Source organism: Panicum hallii, chromosome 8, assembly GCF_002211085.1.
Source record: "Panicum hallii strain FIL2 chromosome 8, PHallii_v3.1, whole genome shotgun sequence".
In the NCBI taxonomy this organism is placed as follows: Eukaryota; Viridiplantae; Streptophyta; class Magnoliopsida; order Poales; family Poaceae; genus Panicum; species Panicum hallii.
Genome location: NC_038049.1, coordinates 7,184,475 through 7,201,955, shown reverse-complemented (window position 1 = coordinate 7,201,955; position 17,481 = coordinate 7,184,475). Strand labels below are relative to the sequence as shown.

General features: G+C 43.1%; 2 protein-coding genes across 11 annotated transcripts; both read right to left on the bottom strand.

Moving 5' to 3' along the window:
* Positions 1 to 1,276: 1,276 nt before the first annotated feature.
* LOC112903592 (NAC domain-containing protein 21/22-like) lies at positions 1,277 to 9,500 on the bottom strand. The gene is made up of 3 exons (XM_025972839.1): positions 9,314 to 9,500; positions 8,104 to 8,375; positions 1,277 to 1,741 (listed from the first exon to the last, which is right to left on the bottom strand). Exons 1-3 carry the CDS (start codon positions 9,498 to 9,500, stop codon positions 1,277 to 1,279), a joined length of 924 nt encoding a protein of 307 aa, XP_025828624.1.
* A 1,370-nt stretch (positions 9,501 to 10,870) lies between these two features.
* LOC112902343 (disease resistance protein RPM1-like) lies at positions 10,871 to 17,109 on the bottom strand. 10 transcript variants are annotated; one of them, XM_025971369.1, is made up of 4 exons: positions 16,880 to 17,002; positions 15,434 to 15,498; positions 15,210 to 15,315; positions 10,871 to 13,909 (listed from the first exon to the last, which is right to left on the bottom strand). In XM_025971369.1, the coding sequence occupies exons 3-4, from the start codon at positions 15,292 to 15,294 to the stop codon at positions 11,181 to 11,183; spliced, it is 2,814 nt and encodes a 937-aa protein (XP_025827154.1). In that variant the 5' UTR covers positions 15,295 to 15,315; positions 15,434 to 15,498; positions 16,880 to 17,002; the 3' UTR covers positions 10,871 to 11,180. The 10 variants fall into 10 exon arrangements, with proteins under 10 accessions (XP_025827154.1, XP_025827152.1, XP_025827155.1 ...); XM_025971367.1 differs by having other exon boundaries at positions 15,434 to 15,931; positions 16,880 to 16,993; XM_025971370.1 differs by having other exon boundaries at positions 15,219 to 15,315; positions 15,434 to 15,931; positions 16,880 to 16,993.
* Between the last annotated feature and the right edge of the window lie 372 nt (positions 17,110 to 17,481).

Sequence of the window (17,481 nt, the reverse complement as noted above, 5' to 3'; positions counted from 1 at the left end):
GTGATTTTTTTATATTTTTTTGGGGGATTTTTTTTATACTTAGGAGCAGGGCTGGCATGAAGGGCTCCTGCTCTCCCGAGAGCTCTCTCACAGGTGCTGGCATGAAGCGCTTCTGTGAGAGAGCTCTCGGGAGAGCACGAGCCCTTTTTATGGGCGGACGGGCGGAGTAAAAAAAGGTGGCTCCGCCTGCTCTAGCTCTGACTCAGGCCTTCCACGGAGCCCTCCTAAACGGCCCTGTAGACGACGAACGGGCGTGCAGCGGGCCAGCAGCATGACACACGGAAGCAAGTCGCTGTACTAAGAAAGAGTAATTTCCTTAGGGGCTCTACTAAATCCTAATAATAAGAACAAAAGAAACAAGTTCCTTTAACCTTAGTGGTGAATCTGTATTCTTGTAGTTTTGCAGAAGCATGTTATACACACTTTTCATTGATAAAGACCATGATTGGAACACTAGATGGCAGCATTGGTCCATCGACCTGCGTTCCGCCGGGGCTAGTAATATGAGAAATATACGTACTTATCTTGCTCACTCTCATTTGTTATATATTCTAATATAAATACTCATATACATATGTACTTATCTTTACCCAGTTGTGATTGACTTTAGTTAGCAGTTCTTCTATACATGTTTTCGTCTACATTTATAGCATTTTCTTTCACTTGCATATCACTCCTCTATATATGTTCAACATTTGTTTAATTGAACCTTTAGTTCGGGATATGTGTTTAACCTTATTGGAAGAAAATTAATGCACAAAGAAAGCAAACAACTACTGACACGAGCATTATTGCTTATGTCTTTATTGTTTCTGTATTTTCCTAAGATTATATATCTTTTATCACGTTGCACACCTCTTCTTATAGAGGCACGTACAACTCCTGGACTCCAGTGCTCCGCCGGCCAACTTTTCTTATATAACTTTTTTTAGAAAAGAAAAGAGTTTTCGACCTCTGCAACCGCACACAGCCAATTTTTACAGCAATCTCAGCTCCAAAGCTGATCACAAATAATAAGCAAAAGTGTACACCAACTAAAGGAAGTAATTAAAAGAAAATTCTTATACATGGAACAGCATACACACAGTACAAATCATCCACTACGATTGCTCCCTCCTTGCAAGGTTGAATACATGCACATGACATGCGTGCAAGAAACTATCTATAGACAAGATTATGTGAAAGATATATTTCATATATGATAATCAAACAGAGTGGAGATAAACCACCAGCTACCAAGCTTCTTATTCTGTTAGAATAATAAAATTCTCAAGAATTAATTCATCATTAAGGTAGAGCTGAAAGATGCAGCTTTCTCAGGAGGCAGGCTTGGCACCACCTCATCTCCCAGATCGCTCAACAATGCCTTGAGCAAATCCTTGTCACGGTCTGTAGGGTCAATGCAGCTTCCAAGTTCAGGCAGGCCCTTAGCATTGTTGCCTGTGACCCCATCAGGAAGATAGCATCGTTGAGCAGCATCCATAACATTTTTGTTTCTGCCACAATTTTTGAAGCTTGTGAAGCAGTATACTTGATCGAGTGTAGCAACACGGGCACCAGCACTGGTGGTGTCCATGGCAGCCTGGACCTGTGCTAGTGTGATGCCCATGAGAGTTGCTGGCGGTGGCGATGAGGCTGTCGTACTCGTAGCGCCAAGAACATCGGTGGCTAGGCTTCTTGACTTTGATCCACCTCCTCCTGATTTCTTCTTGCAGATGACTTTGCACAGCACCCAATCTTCCTGTTGGTGGGACATGGATGACCATTTCATTGATTGTTATATAACTGTAGCTATGCACGCAGTCTTGTCAACTATTGTGACTATACTAGCTTAATTTGACAGTGTAACTTTAAATGGTGAAGAAGAGTTCAATTATACAGCTCTGGTTCAAGTTTCATGTATAAAGTTTGCATCTATTTGTAGGCTTTCAAGCCCACCGAGGGATATCCCAAAGGTGGTAGATTGTAGGTAGGGTGTCGCCGAGATCAGGAACTCGAAGGTGCAAGAAACGGAAGATTTAGACAGGTTCGGGCTGCCGAGAGCGTAATACCCGACTACCGTGTAGTGGTTTGTATTGCCTTAGGTATTGTGATGTGTTTCGAGAGGGTCCTGGCCACCCTTATGTAGTCTGGGAGGATACGGTTACATGAAAATTCTAGAGAGATACGAGCTTAGAAGTCCTACCCGAGTACTACTCGGGTAGTTTCCTTTTGTCCCGACTAGTTCTACTACGGTACGAGTAGTTACAACTAATGTAAGGCGTGGGCCATGTCCCATCTCTTATCCTAAAAGATGTATGCCATATGCGCAGTCCCGTGGCCCCGGGTCTGACAAGCCCCCGAGCTCTCGTAATCGAGTACTGCAGGCTTCCGAGTACTTCTGAAGGCATCTTCGAGTTCTCTCGAACTCCATCTTGAAGGTATCTTCCGAGTACTTCTTTGGCTGCATCGAGTCATAGTCTGCAAGTGCATTTGTTGTCTTTCGAGCTATAGTGGTATCGCACTCCATATAAAAGAAGACTTGACAACTACGGCATGAGCACCTCTTGCTCATCATGACTTATGATTGATTTCCCACGTCAAACCCACATACCAAACAAACAGAGGATATGAATTCCCTTTCTAACTCACTCCTTTAATTCCCTCCACGAATTAAACTAGGGATTGAGACTAAAAAATAAACTTCCAAGTAAATTTCCAACATCAACTCCCACGGATAATTCCCATACCTCTTCCTACATTTGCCAAACGCACCCCAAGTGCCAGCAACGTGTTAGACCCATACAGCCAGCCACCAGCTGGGCCAGTACATCTATGCCTCTAAGTTTTTATTACAAGAAACATATATACTACAGGCATGCAAGGCTTGGTGGGACATGGATGACCATTTCATTGATTGTTATATAACTGTAGCTATGCTTGCAGTCTTGTCAACTATTGTGACTGTACTAGCTTAATTTGACAGTGTAACTTTAAATGGTGAAGAAGAGTTCAATTATACAGCTCTGGTTCAAGCTTCATGTATAAAGTTTGCATCTATTTGTAGGCTTTCAAGCCCACCGAGGGATATCCCCAAGGTGGTAGATTGTAGGTGGGGTGTCGCCTAGTTCAGGAACTCAAAGGTGCAAGAAACGCCAGATTTAGACAGGTTCGGGCCGCCGAGAGGGTAATACTCGACGTGTTTCCGAGCCTTAGGTTGAATCGAAGAATTAGGCTGAGGATCAAATTAGTCTTGAATCTTCTGCTCTTACCTTTCAAAAATTTAAAAAATAAGCCATCGGTGACATATTTTCCCGCAACCCCCGAGCCTTGAGAAAAAATCCCAAGATTTAGAAAAAGGATCCTAAGAATCATGGCATGGGTTGTGGAAAAAATAAGAATTTGATTTGATGGTTAAAATGAGTAAATTGATTCATAAATTTGAAAATCTTTTTTTGGGATAATGTTCCTGAAAAAATGGTTAAGCAAATAACTTTCCCAAATAACCCGAAATTACTGCTCAAAACAAATTTTAGCACGATATGAACTCTTCAGTTTCTGCACAGTGATACGCCGAGTTGTTTCCTGCGCCTAGCCCCAAGCATGGGAGCCAGACGAGCCGCCGAAAATACGCTGAGTGCCCATTTGTGCCCAGCCCCCAAGCACGGGAGCTAGACGAGCTGCTAAAGGTACGCCGAGTGCCTTGTCGCGCCCAGCCCCTGAGCATGGGAGCTAGATGAGCCACCGAAGGTACGCCGAGTGCCTTGTCGCGCCCAGCCCCCGAGCATGGGAGCTAGACGAGCCACCGAATGTATATCGAGTAGCGTAGGTACCGGCTGAATCAGAGGAGATATGCCACATGGTTGGCGGTGCCAGCCCCCGAGTATGGGAGTCGGCCGAGTCGCTGAGTGGTATACAGGAGCCGCGTTTCGTAACCCGAATATGAGTCGGGTACGCTCTTGCCCCAGATCAAATTCCATCCGACCCGAAAAGTCCTAGTGCAGTAGAGTCGAAGTCGCATCGAGAGCGGACTCCTCCTCGATCTCCTTGGCTAGGTTAGGGAGTATGGGAGTGAGGCCCCTTCAGTAACCTTCAGTAACATAGAGTACTAGTCGGGAACCAGTAAACTGAGTGTTACTGGAAGTATGGGAGCGAGGTTAGTAACATACACAGTACTATTTCGGGAACTAGTAAACTGAGCATTACTGGAAGTATGGGAGCGAGGCCCCTTCAGTAATATAGAGTACTAGTCGGGAGCTCAGTTTAAACTAAGCATTACTGGAAGTATGGGAGCGAAACTCCTTCAGTAACATAGAGTACTAGTCGGGAACTAATATACTGAGCATTACTGGAAGTATGGGAGCGAGGCCTCTTTAGTAACATAAAGTACTAGTCAGGAACTAATAAACGGAGCGTTACTGGATGTATGGGAGCGATGCCCCTTCAGTAACATAAAGTACTAGTTGGGAACTAGTATGGGAGCAATGCCCCTTCGGTAACATAGAGTATTAGTCGGGAACTAGTAAACTAAGCGTTACTGGAAGTTAGATAATCACGTAGATGCTTTATTTAGCTAATTAACGGGTTCCACTGGTCATTGTCAAACGAGGCGACCACTTTTAGCAGTCACATGGCTTGGCTGTGACAGGGTTCCCTGAGCTTAGCCTTGAAGAAATCGAATCATTTTCTTCTTTCCTGAGCCCATCCCCGCTGGCCCTATCCTTAGCCCCCAAGTGGTAAAAAAGGCTTGTGACATGAGGAATAGGTGAGAAGAGATCGGCTGGAAAAAGGTTGCACTAATTAGGCTGGACATTCATTGGGTACGTCTAAGAGTAGTATAGCGAGAAAATCATGATTAACCCGAATAATAAACATAAATGGCAACCCTGACTAAGTGGTAAAAAGGGGTGTTTTTAGGTTTACGGGACCCTTTATTTTAAGATATAGTCCCAAAACAATAGTTGAACAAACGAAACACCTAAAAGACCCTCAGAAAATCTCCTTGAATCGCGTACTTAATTTATGAATAAATCATTATTCGGATGGTCCCGTCGCCTTTCTTCATAGTCTTTGTTGAGTGGCGGAGCTCCCAAGGCCCTCCGAAGGGTTTGACATTCGAAGGTGGAATGCTTGCCCTTCAGGTGCCATGAGCATCACTTGTGGAGAGCCTCCTCGAATCATTCCTTTGAGCTTAGGGTTTTCTTTCTTCGAGTGGGTTGTTCCCCGACTTCTGGCTTGCGTTTCCAAGTTGTACCCAGGTAGTCGAGAGGGATATGATAGTTGGTGGGGCTGTAGGCCTCCACCTCATCGCGCTCCTGCGCCTGGCGATGATGATGTTGCGTGTGTCCCGGCCGACGTTGATGATAGTGCGGAGGTCGCTTGTGGAGCAGTCGTAGAGGTTGCCAGGCTGATGTTGGTGCTGTTCTGGTACATGCTGCCTGCGCACGCCACGCTTGGTGTTCCTAAACTTATGCCGCTCTTTTTGGACATCATCTTCACCTTCGATCTTCGCGGTTCCCAAAGTGTTGAGAGCATGTATAGGTAGATCGTGATGGGCGAATGCCCCCACTGCGTCTGGGTCTGGACCGGGTGTGTCAGAGATGTAGTCATCGTCATTGATGTAGTAGTCGTCCAATTGAACATAGTCCAATCCTTCACTGTCTTTGTTGATGTGAATCATGAATACCTCACAATCTGGTGCGAAGCGTTTGGTACTCGCAGCCCAACCTTCTTCATCATTGGAAGAAGCTAGAGGTCTGCCTTCTTGGAACGGGAGTTCACCAGAGTCGATAATGGATCGTGGTGGGCTTGATTCGAGAAATTTGGAGGGCTTTCTGCCCTTCCAATGCTCGAGCCTGCCCGACTGAGTTGATTCTTTTGCCAGACTCTAGCGGCTGCCTATTATAGGTATTGCGTGAGTAGCCAAAATCCGAATGGTTGTCGTAAACGGTAGCCCCCCGACGTCCGGTGGCTTCTTCTTCTCCGAGTTGCAGTTCCAATGCGGAGAGGATCTTGGGTAGGAACGCCTCAGACCGAATTGGACCTGGTCTAGGGGTTTTGAGTTTGCCGATGAAGTCGTTGAAATCGCGATCGAATGCCTTCAGCTCCCTACGGTTGATGCACTGAAGGGTGGTTTCTGCGAGATTGATGCACTCTACGATACCTTGGTTGACTCAGTTGATACCGGAGAAGATGTCGCCTGTGGCTACAGGAGGATGGTGAGGAGTCTCAGGGCAGTTCCGTGTCGAGGATGCCGGGTCAGGCTAATGGAGAGTGGCTTCTGCAAGCTTGATGCATTCGGCGATGCCATCATCCACCTGATTTACCCCGGCAATTAGATCATCAGGACTGATCGATGGGCGAGGGTTTACCTTGATATGACTTGCGTAGCTTCCAATTAGATCGGAAAATTTGATCCCGTTGAGATCATCGGCAAGATTGTCGATGTCGCTTCTGGATGTCGGAGCACATGCCTCTGGCTTCTTGGGTTGGCCATGTGGTTGTTGAAACCACCTAAGCCATTGGCAATGCAGACCCAGGAGCCGAATGTGAACATGTTGACCTCGTTGGGCACGGCACTGGTGAAGTTGAAAAATGCCAGCGAGTTCTCTAGTGGATGCTCGATGAACATCCCTACCTAGCGCGCCAGCTGTCGGTGTTTAACCTTCAAGCCCACCGAGGGATATTCCCGAGGTGGTAGATTGTTGGTGGGGTGTCGCTGATATCAGGAACTTGAAGGTGTAAGGAACACAAGATTTAGACAGGTTCGGACCGTCGAGAGCGTAATACTCTACATTATGTGTGGTGGTTTGTATTGCCTTAGGTGTTATGATGTGTTTCGAGAGGGTCCATGCCCACCCTTATATAGTTTGGGGGGACAGAGTTACATGGAAATCCTAGCGAGATACAAGCTTAGAAGTTCTACCCGAGTACTACTCTGGTAGTTTCTTTCTTTCTGGACTAGTCCTACTACGGTACGAGTAGTTACAACTGATGTAGAGCGTGGGCCATGTCCCATTCTTTATCCTAGAATATGTACGCTATGTGCGCAGTCCCATGGCACTGGGTCTGATATAGATTGTCTGTTATTTTGATCAAATAAAGTTATTGTAATGAAAATTGCATGTTTTATGTGAGTATGAAAAATATGCTCACTATGTTAATAAGAATTAAAATTTTAACTCTGACTAGCTTTATACAAGCACATGGAGAACGAACAAACTGAATTCTAAGCAATTTGGTACTTTTTCTTGTGTCATTGCTGTAAGAAGAATTTCATATGTTAAGATGAACTATTCCTTGTTCCTTTTATTAAAAAAATAAAATCAGTTCTTTTGAAATGCCTACAAGTACATGTCTACATTATAACACAATTGGTTCGAAACAATTGTGAGCAAGTAAATGGTGCGTATCTTCTGGCGCAAATGGTCATGTGGTCAGCAAACACAAGCGTGAAAAAGGTCTTTGGAAATAAGAAGAGTATCCATTCTTTATATTCTCTTAATGTTATAATTATCCTTGCAACTCGTTACTAGCTCCCTCTATTTCACAATATTTGTATCATCTGCATACCTATATGGCATGTATCTCATTGATATTTAAAACAGCTATTTTACACTTGTACCCAGTGGATATATAGACATACCAATACTTTATCTATCTAACAAGACCAAGAATGATGGAAAATGCCATACAAATTTATGTACCTTTATTTTAAGCTTGATAGGTATGAGGACTGGACAAATATTGTGAAATGGAGGTAGTATATGTTTCATAAACATTAATTATGTCGGTGACCCAAGGAGTATCAATAATGTTTAGCACCATGCCACCATGCAAGAAACTAACCATGAATTTATATGGGCCAAACGTGACTAGAGCTAGTAGAGATGTTCATCCTGTATCATCAGCATCTCAAATAATCATGATGGCACCTGTTTAATAGAAAATGCATACAATAATTCACATGCTGATATTCTTATACTAGGTATGAACAAATTAATTTGCACTGCAAACTATCACAATGTGTTAACCCCTTTTAGTTCCATGTTTTTGGAGATGAAATATCTTTTGTTATGTCATGCACGGGTTAGCTAGAGTTAGTAGCAGCTCTGCACACTTTACCTTGGAGAAGTTGGAGGATTGGTCATGTGAACCCTCCACTCTGTACTCATGCATCACCCATTCCGTTTTTCTTCCCTTAGGGGCTCTCCCCTTGTAAAATACCAGCGTTTTCCTCATTCCCACCAGCATCCCTTGATGCTCTACCGCACGGTCCTTGCCTGTAGCCTTCCAATAACCAGACGCTGTTGCCCGGTTCGTACGTTGCCCCGTCGCGTACTTTCGGTCCCTTAGGCTGAAGAAATACCACTCCCTAGGTCCCACAAGTGCTGTCCCTGACCACAAAAATAGCAACATATATTAGAAAAAAAAAACAAAATGCACTGCTGAGTTATCCTATAAAATTAACTGTAATATCTAAGGACAAATATATGTCAATATGTGTAGAAATGGTTTCCTTTACATGGATTTAGGGTTCTAAACTCACGGTTTTTAGGATTCATACCCTCTTTTTTCATCCTTTGTTTATTTTTCCTAGGGGCATTGGCTGCTAGAAAAAAAACTATTGCATTGAAAAATGAACAAAGAGACACTAACAACGCATTAGGAAAAAACATAAAAAGATGGTTTGGATCTCGCATGTATGATTCCTTTACTAGTGTTCTTGGACGTACATGTGTCTGCATGCATGTCAAACCAAATCATTTGAAAGAAAAAAGGAACATTCTTTAGTGAGGACCTGACCATATACATTCAACGTCTTCTTACTATGCTACATTTGTAAAGAAGCGTTTAATAGACCATTTGTAATGGATGACAATTGAATATAAAGTTAGTATACATAAGCAAAAATTTAGATTTATTACTAAAATCTTCTATACATATGTTCAAGTCAAATTCAGCACCATATCAAATGGCAAATTGAAAGAAATATGACAAAAAACAAAATATTACATTTTAATTGAACTTGTATTTTCATATATTTCTTATAACTTATTTACTGTTTGAAATGCAATTAAATGGCTGTATGACACAATTGACAACATCTATTTTTGTACCCTAAAAAACATCTGCTTTGTTATTAATTTTAAAGAATTTGTGATGTTAACGCATATGTCGACCAAATGAGACTTAAGTAGTTGACATTGAATAGATGTCAAATTCCTCTAGATATAGCAGTGATTTCCACCACTTGATGCGTGCACAGATATATACATAGAGAGAGAGAGCTAGAGAGAGAGAGAGAGGGAGAGAGAGAGAGGGAGAGACTCACTAGGGAGATCCCATGGCTCAATCTTGTTGAGATCAACGTCAACCATGGGTGGCCGGTGGCCAGAGAACCCAGCCCTGCCACAGACCTTAGGCGCGAGGTAGTCACGGATGAGTTCATCATCCCTCGGGTGGAACCGGAACCCCGGGGGCAGCTCTGCCTCCACCATGGACACGAAGCTCATGGACATCTCTCTCTCTCTCTCTCTCTCTCTCTCTCTCTCTCTCTCTCTCTCGTTTTCTTGTATGTAGTGCCGTCTTGCGTGAGATGAGAAAGAACAGGAATTGGAACAGGAGAGAGATTGAGCTGGGAGCTTCGAGCGCAGAAACCTCTAAAGGCCTAAGGTACGCTTGTGTCTGAGAAGACGGGTTTATATATAAGAGTCACTGTACATGTGTTTGGTTTCGAGATGAGTTGGGTCCATCCCTGATTTCAAGGCTAGGTCAGACCCAGTTTCTTGTTTGGTTGCTAGGTTGGGTCGGACCCAGTTTTTTATCTGGTAGCAAGGATAGAGTGGGTTGGAGTGGCTCCATCTCTTGTTTGGACGGAGGGATAGGGTTGATCAGTGAATTTGGTCACCTTCTTGGTAAGATTAGCACAGTTGAAACCGTGAGACAGCAGTACAGCAGAGTTCAAATCCGACTCTTCATATCTTCATTTGGCTATCCACTGCATAAGATCCCCGCTCCATGCCATATTTTAGGAGACTCCATCGGACTCTCACTCCCCATATCATGTTGATCAATATTTTATTGATATTCTAATTAACATGTTAATATGTTTTCCCTAATCGTTGAGAATTAAATTGATACCCTAAAGTTCAAATAATTTACAAAAACAGTCAATTTCGAGGAATTATTAATTTAAAACAAATAAGAGATGGTGAGAGTTAAGTGCAGTTAAAATGGGTTCCTTGTTATTCATTCTATCGATATGAAAATAGCTAGTCATGATTTTATAGAAGCTCGACGATATAGCCACCTTTTCGATTTATGAAAGAGGGGAAAAGGGATCGAATTGAAGAAAAACAACATCGATACCCTCTCCGCTGTTGGGCTGTTGGCTATTCTGCTGAAGGCTTGATTTAATTTAATTCCTTGCAGAATGGCTAGAAGCAGCGATGGCCACTTCGATACCCTCTCCGCAGGAGATGCTCTTAGACTCTTAGGTGAACACATGCTCTTTCTTCCGATCCACTCAAGGGATGACCAGTTTGGTGCATGCAGATGGTATATACCCCACTAATTATTGAAAATGGTCAAACCATTGTCGCCTTTGTCCCCGCCCCGGTCGCAAACCGCTAACATCACACCATTGCCTCCAGTCGCCACCTGCAGCCTGCAGTTGTGACCACCAGCAGCATCGGCAAGCCATCGGCCTCTAGCTGTCACGAAGATTGCCACCGCTCGGCGCTGGCACGGTGGCGCCCCATCCTTTCAGTGGTATTTGGAAGTCGTGACCTTTAGATTCTATAGAACACATTTTCCCTTTATCAAACTCACTGGATGTCATGATCTTTCTATTCTATAGAACTAGAACAGATTGAGAGATTTTCCATAGCATGGAGATGAAATGTTTAATGCATTATTGACAAAATCATGTCAAATTCAAATGGCACTTGTTCTTCCAATAAAACCAAGCAGAGAGCAACTGAATAAGGAGCACAAATTCTTGGGCGAGCTTCCCAAAGACGACAAACATAAACATTTCACAATTTTTGGGCAGTGCTGCAGTCACCAGTAATTTGACTCAGATTGAAATGTGGAGCCCTGCCGAAGATGTCAGTGACTCAGTGACAGTATGTTGGAGACGGTTGCAAGTACTAGATCCATAGAAGTATAGTAGTGCAGAAGGAACCAATCCACCACGCCTAAACACGAATCTCTAGGACATGCCGCATCTTATGGTGCATCTCGCTCTTGTTCCACTGAGGTAGAAAGCCCCTATGCAGGTTCACCAGCCAGAGCTTCTTCAGGGAGCGAAGCAATTCGATGCCTTGAGGGACCTTATCTAGCTCCACCAGCGACACAATGTACAGGCCTTCAATGCAAGGGAGGGCGCCTTTTCCTAGCACCAGCTGGTTGACATTAGGCATGTGCTTCAACACAAGCATCTTAAGGTGGGGAAATGATCCTTCAGGAAGAACCAAAGTCTTTGCACTACGAATGTTGTTAAGTCTCAGGTTTGTGAGGTTTGGCAAGTGTGGTGCGAGCATCTCCAGTGGATCTTCCCCAAGTTCACACCAACTTAGAGCTAAATACCTCAGATGTCTCCCATGGCCTCGAAATATCGGGCACTGCAGTGTTCCCTTAGCCCATTGCCCTCTGATAATCAACCTATGAAGTTCTGTCGACCTTGGTTTGAGAGCCTCAAAGCAAAGTGCCTCATTTTCATCCTTTGCAGAAAGAAGCAAGCTGGAAAGTAGTGGCATATTTGATAGGGTGGCAAATATATTTGCACAATCAGGAGCACAAATGTTGTCAATCCACACAGTCCTTAGCTGCATCAGTTTCTTCAGCTGTTGAGCCAAATCCTTGCTGGCTTCCACAGTCTCAAGAGTCTGCAGTTCTTCCAAGTTCGACAGATCTTTAGGTGCTTGCATCCCAATGAAGTAGCGAAACTGTGACTGCTTCTCATCAGCATATCTGTCAGCTAAAAGGTGTCGTAGCTTCTTAATCTTAGAGATCCCTCGTGGCAGTCTCTCTATTTTTGTTTGCTTGATGTCTAGAGTCTGGAGGTTCAAGAGCTTCTCAACAGAATCAGGGAGTGACCTGACCTTGGTACGGCGCAAGCTGATGTAACGTAGGTTGAACAGAGTCCCTATAGATGCTGGCACTTCAGTAATTTCAGAATCTTGTAGCTCAAGAACAGTTAGGTAACTGGATTCACACAAAATTGACAATAACATGTCTGGGGAGGATGAAATTGTTCCAAGTGACACTAGAGTTCGAAGACGTGGAAGTTTAACTTTTAGTGATGCATTGTCTTTCCATCCATAAGATGATAGGCGTCGAACATCCTTATCCTTATCCATTAGTATCATTGCTTTATAATTATTTGCAGTGCCAAACCTCTCGTCTTTTGCAACAGCAAGGGCAAGATCTCGCACAATATCATGCATTGTACATGTACTCACCCTTCCCTGCTCATCGGTTTCCATTGTTACCAGCATATTGCGGTAGATTAGTTCCATGAGGTTTCCCTCAGCTACCTCCTCCGATGTATTGTTTTCTTTGCTCACCACAAAGCCTTCTGCAACCCAAAGCCTCACCAAGCTCTCACGTGAGATTGGGTAATCTTCAGGGAAGAGGCTGCAGTACAAGAAGCAATTTCTGAGGTCTCCTGATAGATCATGGTAGCTCAGGTTCAAAATTGCTCGGACATGATCATTGTTCGATAGCTCACTTCGAAGCTGATTGTACATTTGATTCCAAATGTAATACGTCCGTGGCCTTGAAGATAATAGGCTAGCAATCGATACAATTGCTAGTGGCAATCCCTGGCACCTATCTACTATAGAAGTAGCAACCTTCACAAGGTCATTGGGGCATGTGTGGTCCTTCTTGTTACAAAAAGTCCTTCTGCAGAAGAGATCAAACGCATGAATGTTACACAGAGGCTGGAGATCAAGGCGACGTGTTGGGTGAGCAAGAGCAGCCACATGATTCTTCCTTGTCGTGATGATGATGCGGCTTGCCTGGAGATTTTGGAATGCATCAGACATTTGAAAGTACACCTCTTGGTCCCACACATCGTCCAATACAATCAAACATTTCCTAATTTTTAGCTTTTGCTTTATTTTTTCTTTCAAATCATGCACATCCAATTTGTCAATATTCTGCTGTTCGCCACCAACCTTCATGAGTAACTTCCTAAGCAGAGCATCCATAGTGTAGGTCTGTGACACAACCATCCATGCAGGAGCAGGAAAGTTGATTTTTTCACGTTCATAAACATTTGTAACAAGGGTGGTTTTTCCAAGTCCGCCCATACCTGAAATCGTTATCACCGTGGTGTCAAGCTCGTCAGAATACAGCCATTCGGTGAGTGTTCTCCTGTTATCTTCAATCCCAACAAGATCTTCATCCTTGACGAGTAGAGGGAAGCTGTCCTGGGACCGTTGTCTTTCCATCTCAATAAACTGGTCAGGAACAAGCTGTGATGGCTGCAACCATTGCTCTTTAAGTTCTATAACGTTCTTGATCTCCTTTTCGATCTTGTCCACCTCATCTGCAATTTGACTAAAAACCAAGACATAATGTGATCCTTTTATGAAATACTTCTTCAGAAACCATTCTTCCTCCATCTGAAGTGTGTGATATGAGTACTTGTCCATTACATCCTCAACACGGTAGGCCAGCTTTCGCACTTCTCCAATCCAACCCCTGACGACTTCATCAGTTAGGTATACCGTACCAATCTTCCGTATAACATTGTTCATGGCAGTCAGTTGCTTCCTTATTTGCTCGATCTTATCTTCCAGATCTCTCAGATTCTTAACCTTTTCAGATAGTTTGGCCAGCATGGTCTTGGCAGTTTCATCTGCTAAAACGCTACCAATCTTTGTGAGAGCAAGGAGTACCGCTTCTGCCATGTCTGCTGAAGAAAATGAAAACAATCATGTTACAAAATATAAAGAAAATTTTCATTGAAATGTAAGTTTAACTTGCAAGTCCAGACAGCATTTTTCTTGAATGGTGTCATTTATAACTGCTAGTTTTTCCTGGATAATTTGTGGCTTCTTTGATATTTAATTCTAATTTTTACTGTGTGAATGTGTAGCTTGTTTGCTTTCTTATTTTTGCAAAAACTCAAGGCGTGGTGATACTGAAAAGAATCATATCAATCAACAGAGTACACTGTGTCAGGACAGCAGAAAATGTATAACCAGATTTCATCGTCTGAGATCTAATAGGCAATGAATGGCTAATGTAATTTTCTAATGCAGCCTCTAAAGTAGAACCCTTTTTACTGAAAATCACTACAGACAGGAGTTTAGCTAATCAGCCTTAATATCATCAATAAATTGTATAACGAAAAATGTTCAGTTCAAAATATCTTTGAGAATAATGAAATAGAGGTCAGGCAAGCATTGAAAAGATGGGCAAAACTATAATTGTATCTCTTGAATTCTCTAATCCAGGTAGTGCTACATTTGTTGGCACCATATTTGCTACGTTCGTGGCATCATACAAGGCATATATCTTTAATGCATAGCAATCAGGATAACGTAACTTGCAAGCTCAAACCTGATGGCCAATACAGTGCCAAGTTGGCCAATAAAGCATACTGACAGTTAAAAAGTCAACTTACAGAAGAATTCAAAGGATTGTTAGCATCTCTTTAAATATATATGGGAAATACACGTGCAAATCAGTTTGGCGGAATTGTCATACAGCTAACTATCAAGGAAGTGAAACTGTTAGCTACACAGGTAGGATATCCTATGATACTGGGAAATGCATGGATGAGTGACGGTAATGTGATAAACCCTGCATCATTACATAAGTCATTTTTTAAATTTTCATAATACCCAATAAAGTAGCTCAGCTATAGTTATCATAATAACAAGTAGCTAGTAGAAATGAAATTATATTTAGTGGCGTTAAATGTGAAAGATGGAAAGCATTGACTGCAAAATACAACTTGCTCGACACTATCAAAATAGATGGTAGGCTATTTCTCCTTTAAATCAAAATAACACTTATTTTCTGAAACTGCACTCTTGACTCTATACTATAAATGGTTCCTCTAGGTGGCCGCCTAGGCCAGTCTAATTACACAGGCGTCAGTTGACTTTGTATAGGGAAACACTAAACATCAAAATCCTTTTATTCATGCAAGGTGTGGCTAAACGCACGCGATTTATCCCACTGAAGGAAGATTGAATGAAACGCACGCGATTTACCCCAGTGAAGGAAGATTGAAATGAACAAAAGAATCACCAAGGCATTAAGAAATGAACTATCATCATCAATAGGCATGTAGATACACTTGGAACACGGCTGCAATTGTGCAAGAAATTCATCCGGTTAACAACTAAAAGGCAGGAAACTATGATCTGAAAGTTCAATTCAACTGTTGTCGTAAATGGAGATGCGTATGATAGATCTAGACGCTCACGTGCTGGAGACTCGCCGGCGGATTAAAAAGGGAGCCGCAGTCCAGGCGCTCAGGTCAGCGAAACTCTGCAGCATCGAGTAAGAAGGGATGAAAATGCACTCGAGGCAAGCATCAAGAATGAAGATTGAGTGATGACAGAAGAATCGGATGAATCTAACTAGCCGGGACCCATCTTCACGGGATGTTACAGTAACTATAACTGGCCATCCCTGCGCAGCCCGCAGGCGCGGCACGGGGAGTGCAGGCAGCGCATCTGTATCAGTTCACCGGCGGCGTAACGGCGGCGTGAGGCTGGCCTCTCGACCGCGGGTTCCATTATCGCCGGCGGCGCAAGACAGCAAGGTGCCTGTTTGAGGGAAGAAGAGGAAAGGGTCGGTACTGTGGGCCCTTCGGGGAGGTGAGCACGGCCCAGCCCAGTCGTAGAGGAAAGCCCGGAAATCAAATCACTCAAAATTACTTTCTTTTCACCTCATTCCAGAAGAAACTGTTGATTCTCCTCTGAAAAAGATTTTTAATTTATTTATTCTTTGAAATTATATCCACGTATGGAGGAAAAGAAAATGTCAATGCATGTAATTTTGGTAGAGTTCAACCTTCAAAATTCTTAGAACTAATACAAACTATTTCGTAATTATAATAAATGACCTTAACCTGTCAACTTCAGATCTAACGTGGAACTGGTGTTTTACCAAACAAAACCAAAAGTGTTTTACCAAATAAAACCAAAAGAAAGATCAAAGGTAGGTTAAAGTGTTACAGTAGCGATTCGGAAAATTTGCTAAGCATTTGCATTCAACATATGCTGATTTAATAAAGATTTATCTCTATCTTGCATGTGGATTTTTACAATTTTTCCTTAATGAAGATCCAGTTTTTAACAGGCTAGCCGTCTGAGCCCGGATGTATTACATTCTACAACTTGTATTACTGAACTTAAATCTTCAAATTTCACGCCTACACCATCACATAAGAAAGGTGGCAGAGTACTTGGAAGCATTCCATTGACTTAGTATGCACGACGATGACAAGTGTTGAGACTTGAGAGGATCACAGGATCCAAGAACCCAATGGGGAAAAAAACCTGATTTGAAAGATAATTGACTAACTTATATTAGCAGCGTAAAATGCAGATCGAACCGAACGAACCATGATTTCCTTCTTCTAAGATATTCTAACAAGCACTAGAAAAACTGTCTTCAGCAAATCAAGGCAGAAATGGTAAGGGGAAAGTATCACTTTGGATTCATGGATCTACACATACAGAGGCCAGCTGTGGTAGCCTGGCAGGCGCGGACACAGCGCTTTCAGAGGGGAGATACGATCGAAAACACCTCACAGCACATCAGAATCTGACTCTGGTAATCTAGAATGGCTTCTCGCACGTAAGAACAAGAATCTGAAACTCGGCGCATACACGAGCTACACAAGGAAGGAACATGCACGCACCTGCTGCTTCTAGCAATGGAGGTTGAGCCCGCTGGAGAGGGTGAAGGTAGAGGAGACCTTGACCTGGATGTGGAAGGAGATACAATGCCAACGAGCCAGCTGTGATGATGGATGGCTCATGGCTCCTTCCTGAATTATTATGCCTTTATCATTTTTCTCTCTGATTTTTTTTCTGGGTCAAGTCGTGCTTCGTTGTCGCTTCCAATCATAAATTAGATCTTGCAATTTGATACCGAAGACTTGGCAGAGTCGTCGACGGTGTGCAGGATGCAGCAACAACCAGTAGTCTAGGGCCAGAAACCGGTGGCACATGTTCTGCTGCCGCTGTTTCCGGTGCTTTGCAATTGGACCACTCCTCAAGTGGGCGCACGCGGGGTGTTAAGGACTCCAACGATGACACATTAGCTAGCTATAAGAGTCCAGCTCGTCATTTTACTTACATGTAAGAAAGAGAAGGTAAAAAAGTTCAAGATCTAGCTCATAGAAAGTAAGTGGGCTCCCCACTTTATTGATGAGAGAGGGATTATGAGATGTAAGGTACTTTGAACAATGTGCTATAAGACAAACTATTGGAGGTATCGTTTTTTTACTATCTCTTTTCA

Excerpts from the sequence above, each read along its gene's own strand:
- LOC112903592 (XM_025972839.1), bottom strand. The coding sequence starts at position 9,500 with ATGTCCATGAGCTTCGTGTCCATGGTGGAGGCAGAGCTGCCCCCGGGG. Across the intron at positions 8,376-9,313 it reads TGAGCCATGGGATCTCCCTA|GGACAGCACTTGTGGGACCT; the intron begins GTGAGTCTCTCC and ends TTTTGTGGTCAG. Across the intron at positions 1,742-8,103 it reads AATCCTCCAACTTCTCCAAG|GAAGATTGGGTGCTGTGCAA; the intron begins GTAAAGTGTGCA and ends TCCCACCAACAG.
- LOC112902343 (XM_025971369.1), bottom strand. The coding sequence starts at position 15,294 with ATGCCTATTGATGATGATAGTTCATTTCTTAATGCCTTGGTGATTCTT. Across the intron at positions 13,910-15,209 it reads CCTTCACTGGGGTAAATCGC|CAGACATGGCAGAAGCGGTA; the intron begins GTGCGTTTCATT and ends CATTTTCTTCAG.